Source organism: Microtus oregoni, unplaced genomic scaffold (genome assembly GCF_018167655.1).
Source record: "Microtus oregoni isolate MIOR12 unplaced genomic scaffold, Mior012 000162F_ref0000463, whole genome shotgun sequence".
Classification (NCBI taxonomy): Eukaryota; Metazoa; Chordata; class Mammalia; order Rodentia; family Cricetidae; genus Microtus; species Microtus oregoni.
Window position 1 is genome coordinate 707,030 of NW_024544817.1, and position 9,122 is coordinate 716,151.

Sequence of the window (9,122 nt, forward strand, 5' to 3'; positions counted from 1 at the left end):
TAATTTAAGGTGTAAGAGCTAGCTAGAAAGAAGCTAGAGCTAATATGCCAAGCAGTGATTTAATTAATACAGATTCTGTGTGGTTATTTCAAGTCTGGACAGCTGGGAATGAGCAAGCCGCCTCCGGTAACAAACCCGGTGTACCCATGCTCACCCTGGATGGTGTCCAACATGGTGGAGGCAGAATGTTTGCTTTGAGGGCTGGCAGGGCATGCAACCTGCAAATCTCGGGAGGCTCATACCCAGGCTGGCAGACAACTGTCCTATCCTGTTCCCCCCAACCCCCCGGGGCCTTGGCTCCTCTGGAAACACAGCTTGTCACACTCGTCCGCATGTCAGAGCACACAAGGGGGATCTAGCGCCAGAGCAGAGTTTGAATTCTGACTTTTCAAGGAACTAATCATAAGACAAGTGATTTGATCTCTGCAAATCTGTGTTCTCTCCCATGGAGGCACCAGGGAAGTGTGTGTGTGTGTGTACCTATGTGTGTGTAGATATGTGTCTCTGTGTCTGTGTGTCCCTGTGTGATCTATATGTCTATGTGTGTCTGTGTGTGTATCTGTGTCTGTGTGTGTATCTGTGTTATGTCTGCCTGTCTGTCTGTGTGTCCGTGTATCTGTATGTCCCTGTGTGATCTATATGTCTATGTGTGTCTGTGTGTGTATCTGTGTCTGTGTGTGTATCTGTGTCTGTGTGTGTATCTGTGTTATGTCTGCCTGTCTGTCTGTGTGTCTGTGTATCTGTGTCTGTGTGTCCCTGTGTGATCTATATGTCTATGTGTGTCTGTGTGTGTATCTGTGTCTGTGTGTGTATCTGTTATGTGTGCCTGTTTGTGTGTCTGTGTGTCCCTGTGTGATCTCTATGTCTATGTGTGTATATGTGTGTCTGTGTGTGTATTTGTGTCTGTGTGTGTATCTGTGCTTTGTCTGTCTGTCTGTGTGTCTGTGTATCTGTGTGTGTGTGGTCTATGTGTCTCTGTGCATGTGTCTGTGTGTCCATGTGTCCAGACCGCAGACATGTGTGCATATGTGTATGCAGTATGAAGGGATATTTGCATCAAGAGCTTTGGGGATCCTGCACAAAATAAGCATGCAGATCTGGCCCCTCTCCCCATTATGTGGAATTCCAGAAGCCTGTCCCAGGGGACTCTGGGTGATTAGGGGAGGGCAGCCAGACAATAGTTCACAAGGTGACTCTGGGAAATTTATTGTATTGAGTCCACTTTTTTCATCTGTTAAACTGGTCAAACTTTCTCTTAAAGGTCCCCTAGCCACGGTGGCCTATGGACATGTTTGCTAGGGCTGTTCAGCCCCCATATTTTTCCCCAAAGGCCTGTTCACCACCCAGAATCAAATTTTTGTGAAGAATCAACCCATCCAGGCCAGTTTTATAATGGCAGTAAGGGCAGCATCCACAGATGTGAGACCCCTCACCAAGATGTCCACAGAGAACACACTTGTCCCGCGTATATGTTTATTGTTGATTCTGTGCACCAAATCTACCACAAGCAGCATCTAGCGAAGGACAGACCCCCAACCCTGCCCACAACCAGGGCTCACATTCTATAAAACACCAGGGGTCTAGAAAGCTCTAAATGCTCTGCCAAGCAGCTGGGACTCTTTGCAAGGATCGTCTAGTAAGGCAAGTATGATTGTTCTAGAACGCAGAGCAAAGGCAACGGGAGGCAAGTTCACTCTCTCCTTAGGGCCCTGGGACCGGGTGGTGTTTCACCCTGGAGCTTCCGGCTGCCCTCTCTGTTTGCACCACACTGGTGTCTTCCTTCCTGAGATTACCATCATTCAACGGCCAGATCTGGTTCTGACCGTGGGGTCTGGGCCTGAACCTTGGAGTAGCTTGTAGCTAAGTCTAGAACACACGCAAGGCCTGCTTCCTGACTCCAGTGACCGGCCTGCTCTTCATATCATTCCCGAGGCTGGAAGCGGATTCCAGAGTTCCATCTGGATGCCCGTGGGAACTGTGTGGCTGCCAGTGAGAAGCTCCGAGAACCCAGATGTATGTGTACAGCCTGTTTCTTCTGGTCTTGTGATGGAAGCCCTAGACAGCCCATGAGACTTTGTACAGAGACGGTCTGCTGGGCACTGTGCAGAAAAGGCTCCAACACAAGAGGATAGTGGTGGGACTAAACTCAAAAGGAGTCAAGAAGGTGAGAAAGAGATGCACCCAGACCCCCAGCATCTGTTAACATGGTGACTCTAGTTGGCCTTTATTAACTTCTTCCAGCATCCACTCCCCTCCCTGCTCCACATAAATGCTGGCCGTGGTGGTCCAGACACCAGTGAACAGAGAGGGTAAGAGGGCTGAACTCTGTGCTGTATCACAGACTTCTATGGGGTACAGAGCTCATTCCAGCTCCAAGAACTGAGCAAATGCATTACCCTAGCAAATGCATTCCCAGCATCTCCCTCTCTGACCAGAAGATGTGGAGAAATCGAAAGGCCCACGGATAAGGAACAGGTCCAATGACACGATCTGGACACTGTACTGGGGAGAAAGGAAAAGGCTCCCACGTCACTAGCACCTGTGTGCACATAGCTCACTGTCTGTGAGCTCCTAGGCAGGCCATGAGAGACAGCTGCTCCCAGGCCAGACTTTGAGCCAGCAAGGTCTATCCTTGTCATGGCCAATGTCAGAAGTGGTCACTAGCTCCATGTTATAACTGGCAGGGGACCCTGGATACTGCAGATCCCAGCTCTCTCCAGCCCTAGCTCCCTGAGGCCGGATGTAGCTCACAAGAATCATCAGATGGTTCTGGAGAACGCAGCACTGCAATAGAGCAGGCCCAGCTCCCTCTCTTCAGTTCAGGACCCACCAACGGGCCAGTCAGCAGAAGCACACTCACACTCTCTCTGGGGTTAGGGACAGCCTTGGTCCATGTGAACCAGGGTTTGCCTTGAGGAGATATCTTTTGATCGACATCAGATTCCCCAGGGCAGAGTGTGCTGGTTCTCACAAGCATTCTTTCTGGACTATTCTGTTAGGGAGCCGGAGGGGAGGCTCTCTGTTGCCAAGACTCAGAGGGATTTCTTGTTTGCTCTGTAAGCACCATTGCAGGTTGGGAATACATTTCCTGAGCCCTGTGGTCAGGGGGAGTCCTTCCCTCGAGGATAGGAAAACCTGACATTCTCCATTTCACTGTTTTGTTTTCAAAACAAACTGTCCTGGAACTCATTCTGTAGACCAGGCTGGCCTCGAACTCAGTGGTCTGCCTGGCTCTGCCTTCCAGTGCTGGGATTCAAGGTGTGTCCCCACCGTGTTTGGTTGTTCCTGCTTCTGCACAGGTGTATCAGTTGTCCTAAGAGAGCTAGGTCACCTTGACCGTAACTGTTGAAAGTGTGGAAACAGACACAGGTGTAGCAGGAAACACAGTCAAGGCAGATGAATTGTGACTGTCACTCAAAGAGAAAACTCTAAACTAAACCATTCAGTTCATAACCAGAACCCAGAGCAAAGTGAGCCCACGCCCTCATGTGAACTTCCAGCCTGCCCTGGTATCTGCCGTCTCTGAACACCCTGGAGTCTGGCTACCAGCTGACTAGTGTTGATGAAGCATTTGACCACAATTCCTGGTTTCCATTATACTTGGTTATTCAATTGGAAGATCTCATCTCTGAGCTATTTTGCTTCCCCCAAATGGAGAACAAAAATTAGAAACAGATATGGGCATATAAATACCCATACAAGGACTGGTTGAGGGGATGCAGATGAACAAAACAGGGCTTGTTGGCGGGGAAGAAGTGTGCTTCCTCAGGCTACTGTACTTCAGATGCTTCTGGTCTGGCCAGCTCAGTTGCCTCTTGTCCTGACTGTACCTCTCTCTCTTTCTCACTCCCAACAGCTAGACCTTTGCAAAAGCTGCCCACGGAGGGGTAGGGGAAGCTGGGGAGGATCCCTCCCTAGCCCATGGAAAGCTAGGAAGTCCACAGCATCTCCAGAAGTCCTTCAGAACAAGCTTAGAGTGGAGACACTGTGATGTCATTTCTTGGTATCATGCTGATCACACAGATATCTATTGAGATTGGGAGAATTTATCAAGCTGTACGCTATCACTCCCACTTTTTGTATGAACATGATCCTTCAATATACAATCAGAAAGGGAAAGCGAAGGGCTGATTACAAGGGCCCTAGGCAGGTTGTGTCCTTTAGCCATTGTTAATGAGCTGACTTCCAAGTTTTGAGAACTTAGTGACTGCGTGATTTTATACCATAAAGGGATAAGATCTTCGGAGGAAAGCTAGAGGCTTTAAACGTCCTTCTCCAAAGGGCTGAACGTGTTGCAACAGACGCTGATGACAGTTCTGCCCGAGGGACCGACAGCAGAGGTGTCTTTCTGACTTACAGCGCGTGCTCCAAGCCAGGGCAGCGAGCTAAGAGATCTAAACCTTCTCACGGAGAGAACTTAAGTCTGCCTTTGGCAGCAAAAAAACAAAGGGTAACCTCTCACTTGAGGAGGCAGAGTCAAGCCACGGCACAAAAAGAGAAGCAAGAAAAAAAAATCAACTTATATAATACTTTGAGGCATGGGTTGTCCCGGCAGAGAACTAACTATCTTATAACGTGAGCGGGCCTTGTCATCATTAAGTCTACAGAGGCTGAGAGGGGCTGGGTGCAGCAGTGAGGATTTGACAGAGGGTCCCTCTGAAGGATGCCTCTGGGGTTGCTTGTTTGTTTAATGACCAATTCGATTTCTCTAGGAAAAAAAGGTCCTGAAATGCCTGCTTCTCTATAGAAGACTCAGGGGCTCAGGACAAGACGGGGGCGTTTTCCCCGGGCCATCCGAGCTTGACTGTGTGGACCCAGGTTTGGAAGCTGAATGATCGCATGCTTTGGTCCTCTGGTGTCATCGTTCCCCAGCCCTGCTTTAGCCTGCTTCCCTAACACTCATTGGGAGCCTTCATCTGCATCAGGACCGCCTGACTTCTCTTCTTACAGCAACAGCAGCAGATGCAAGCAGCTAGGGAACAGGCCAAAGCAATGATGCCGATCACAATGGCGGCAATAGCCAGCCCCGTCTGGGCATCAGTCATGCCCCATGTATTGCGGTCATCGGAGACGTCGACAGTGGTCAGATCTGTGTAGTCTTCCACAGCAGTGGTGATCTCTGTGGTAGAGGAAATGGATGTGGTGTCGGGATAGCTGGGTGACCCTGGCTGATTAGGGTCTACATAGTGTGGCACTTCCGGGTAGCTAGATACGTCAGGAACCTGGGCACTGGGCCCAGGGATGATATTGATGATGACAAGAGACTGGCCTCGGACATTGGCTGGGCTGGAACACACTGGAAGAGTGTCTGTCCCCAACCGGGCTCTGTTGAGAAGGAGCCAGTTATGAAGTGGGAGGATATCTGAGTCACACCTCCAGGGGTTGTCATAGAGACGAAGGTCACACAGGTTCACCAAGTGGTCAAAGATGCCCAAGGGCAAGTTCTCTAGATTGTTGTTCTGCAGCTGGATGGTCGTGAGGCCATTGACGTTGGCGAAGATGCTGCCGGGAAGCTGTCGAAGGCGGTTATTTTGGAGGGAGATATTATGCAGGTTGGACAGGGCTCGGAAGACATTTCCATCCAGGTCCTGTAGAGCATTGGTATGGAGGGACAGTTCTCGCAGGTTTGTCAAGCCGTTGAAGGCTCCAGGGGAGATGGAGTTGAGCTGATTGTGACTAAGAATCAGCACTTGCAACTGGGGCAGGTTGATGAAGGTGTTGTCGGGGAGGGAGGAGAGGTGGTTGTTGTAGAGCCAAAGCTCCCGCAGGTTGGGCATAGGCCCAAAGATGCCCGGGGAGAGCTCCTTCAGGGAATTGCCGAAGAGCGTGAGCTTGTTCAGCTGGGGCAACTGCATGAAGATGCCAGGCGGCAGCTGCGAGATGTGGTTGTTGGACAGATACAGTTTCTGGAGGTTGCGGTTATTGTGGAACAGGCCAGGGGACAGGGTGCCGATCTGGTTCTCTTGGAGGGCCAGCTCCTGGAGGTTGCCAAGAGCATCAAAAGTGCCCATGGGGATGTCTGAAAGCCTGTTCTCATACAGCCGGAGCACCTGGAGGTTGCCAAGGTTCTGGAAAACCCTAGGTGGCAGGTGGGTGAAGCCGTTTTTGCCCAGGTTGAGCTTGGTGAGGCCCACCAGGTGGTCAAAGGTACCTTCGGGGATGTATTCCAGATTGTTGCCGTGCAACTGGAGTTCCTTAAGATTACTAAACTGGGAGAACTGGGCTGGCTGGATCTGAACCAGTTGGTTATTGGACAGGAGGAGGGATTCCAGATTGTCCAGGCCCTGGAAGAGACCAGGAGGCAGCATCTGTATTTTGTTGTTGGCCAGGCTGAGGTAGCGCAGTGAGCCCAGGTTGCGGAAGGCGCCTGGCATGATGTTGGACAGTTCGTTCTTCTCCATCCTCAGGGCGATGAGGGCTGAGACGTTGAGGAACGGGGTCTCCGGGATCTCGGTGATGTGCGTGTTGAGGATCTGCAGGCTCATAGCATTCCAGGGCAGAGGGGTGGGCACTGCCACAATCCGTGCCCCCGTACACTCTACCTGGGAGGCCCGGGAACAGGTACATTCGCTAGGGCAGCCATAGTAGGCCAAGCCTGCAGCCCAGGCTTGGAAGCCCACCAGCACGAGGAGATAATATTTCAGTGACATGGCCTGTGCGGGGAGAGATAAGCTGTGTGAGTCACCGTCACCTCGCTGACCACCAACCTGCAGTTTTAACCACGGCTTCCAGCCCCACCCTCATACATGGAACTCAAAATTCTCTCTGCTTTGGCCGGAGAGCCTCTGGCTCCATGTCTGCACCCTTGCCCGAGCAATCGCTTCACCCAAAAGCTCCTCGTGCTCACTCAAGCCTCATACTTCTGGGTCAAGTTCAAGTCCAGCCATCATTAAGAACTTGTCTAGATCTCATCAGTGGGGATTAGTCACCCCCTTGTGCCCCTTGTGCAGGTAATAACCCTGCCAGCGCCATGTCACAACCAGCTAAACTTAGGCGGCTCTTACCTGTCTTTTTCCCTAGTCAACAAGCTTTTTACGGGTGTTATCATACAACCCTGCGGCTTGCTAAGACAGAAACTGTATCTTTAAATATGTATTCTATTGCTAATTAAGTCTTTGAGAATTTTGTGCATACATAGGTTGTATTTCAGTCTTATCCCCGATCCCTCCACTCCTCCTAATTCCGCCTAGATCCACTCCCCACCTCTCTACTGACCTCATCCCAATTCATGTCCTCTTTATTTTTAAAAATAACCCACGGAGTCCAGTTTGTGCTGCCCATATACACATGGGTGTGGGGCCAGCCGCTCGAGCACAGTCTACCTGCCAGGGGCCACACCCTTAAATAAAACTCAACTTTCAATAGCTCCTCGGCTAGGGGTGGGGGCTCACAAGCCCCTCCCCCAAACCCATGCTGGAATGTGGACTGGCTTGATTTTGCGCAGGTCTTCAGTGGTTGTGGTGAGTCCATGACAGGCCCTCCCCCACCTGTGGCTCTCACGGTCTCCCCGCCCCCTCTTCAGTTCTCTGAGGAACTGTACCACATATGACACGACCTCTGTAGCTCTCAGCCCATGGCTGGCAGAACATGGCCTGATTGGAAGGACCAGAAAGGCATTGAAAATAAGTCAGTCTATCAATAGGGTCTGAGCCTGGGATGTTCGGGCCACAGGACGGGGCAGTGAGACCCAGCAGAGGGAGGAAACACTATCCCCAAGTAGCTCTTCCTGCCCTGGCCCATCGCCAGCAACACCACCCTGGCTCTTTCTCAGCCTGTCCACACGCGCCTGATTTAGATTTAATCCAAGCCATCTCCTGATAAGCAGCCACTGTCTGCACCACAGGCTGCCTGTCTGGAAGAGGGGGCTGGGCCTCAGCTGATGCCTAGGGTGTGGCTCCTGGTGTGAGTCTGGTTCCCACAGGAAAACACTGGGTGGCCTGGAGTAAGTCCCTGAAAACAAAGACGCACTTAAAGTTGAAGGGTGTAAATGGGTCCAGATGTCTCCTTAGGCGCAGGAGTCAAATACACAGAGGGCCTGGGGTTTGAAGTCACCTATACCAATGCTAAATACAGAGCCAAGGGCGTAGTTCCCTACGTGGGTATTGGAGGTACAGCTTGGCCTTGAATGAGAGTTCTCAGGCCTCAAACTTCAGCTTCCTCATCTGCTAAGTGGGGGAGACAACCATTGTTTTCCCTCGGGGTTGTTGTGTGGGTTGGACGGGAGAGGACTCAAAGGGCATCCTAGGCATGGCTGTATTAATCCACGCACGCCCTTGCTCCCAGTTTACCCAGAGTACACATTTATGGGCCCCTGAAGGCAGCAAGCTTAGTCCGGCAGGCTTAGTCAAGGGACTAAGGATTTTTTTGTGTAGACATGAGAGGCCATGATCTCTGCCCACAGTTCAAAGGAGCCTATAACTCCTGAGCCTCAGGAGTTGCCACCGTTCATGATTTTATGGGAGGCAGGCAGCAGGGAAACTGAGGCTCCAGTCTTAAGGCTCCAGTCCCCAGGTTTCCAGGTGAAGGCTTTGAGTGGCGAGCAGTGCCCCTCCTAAGGGGCAAAACTGATGACAGGCAGGGATGTCAGTGGGCAGTCAAGGCACACACTGGGCAAGGGGGGCACTCGGTAGCTTCTCTCGGTGCCCTGGGATGATGGGGTCCTGAGCCTAGCTCCCCACCCTGGCCTAGACTTCCTACACCCCTTTCATTCCCCCGACCAAAAAAGCAGCTGCGAAACACCCTATTATTATCTCCCTCCCACATAGCCCTCAACTTTTCATTTATTCTCAGTCCTTTCTAGCTCTGGCCTGCTGAACTCTGATGAAGGACTTGCCTAAGTATGTATGACTATGGGGGGAAGACAAAAGGACAGCATGGCCACTTGAGTCTGGTGGCAAAAGTCTAGGAGGCAGGTAAAGATGCGGGCCACATTTAAACAGCGAGTCAGGTCCAAAAAGAGAGAGAAAACTTTTTACACAGAGGACCCACAGATCCAGGCATAGTGACTCAAGCTACTACTCAGGAGGCCGAGGCAGGAAGATTTCTGCAAGCCTGAGGCTAGCCTGGACTACGGAGTGAGACCTTGTCAAAAAAAAGAAAGCATTAAGAAAATTAATTAAAAA

General features: G+C 51.1%; 1 protein-coding gene across 1 annotated transcript; it reads right to left on the bottom strand.

Moving 5' to 3' along the window:
• Positions 1–4,892: 4,892 nt before the first annotated feature.
• Positions 4,893–6,659, bottom strand: Lrrc15 (leucine rich repeat containing 15). Its single transcript, XM_041647190.1, has one exon. It carries the CDS (start codon positions 6,648–6,650, stop codon positions 4,893–4,895), a length of 1,758 nt encoding a protein of 585 aa, XP_041503124.1. The 5' UTR covers positions 6,651–6,659.
• Positions 6,660–9,122: the final 2,463 nt, after the last annotated feature.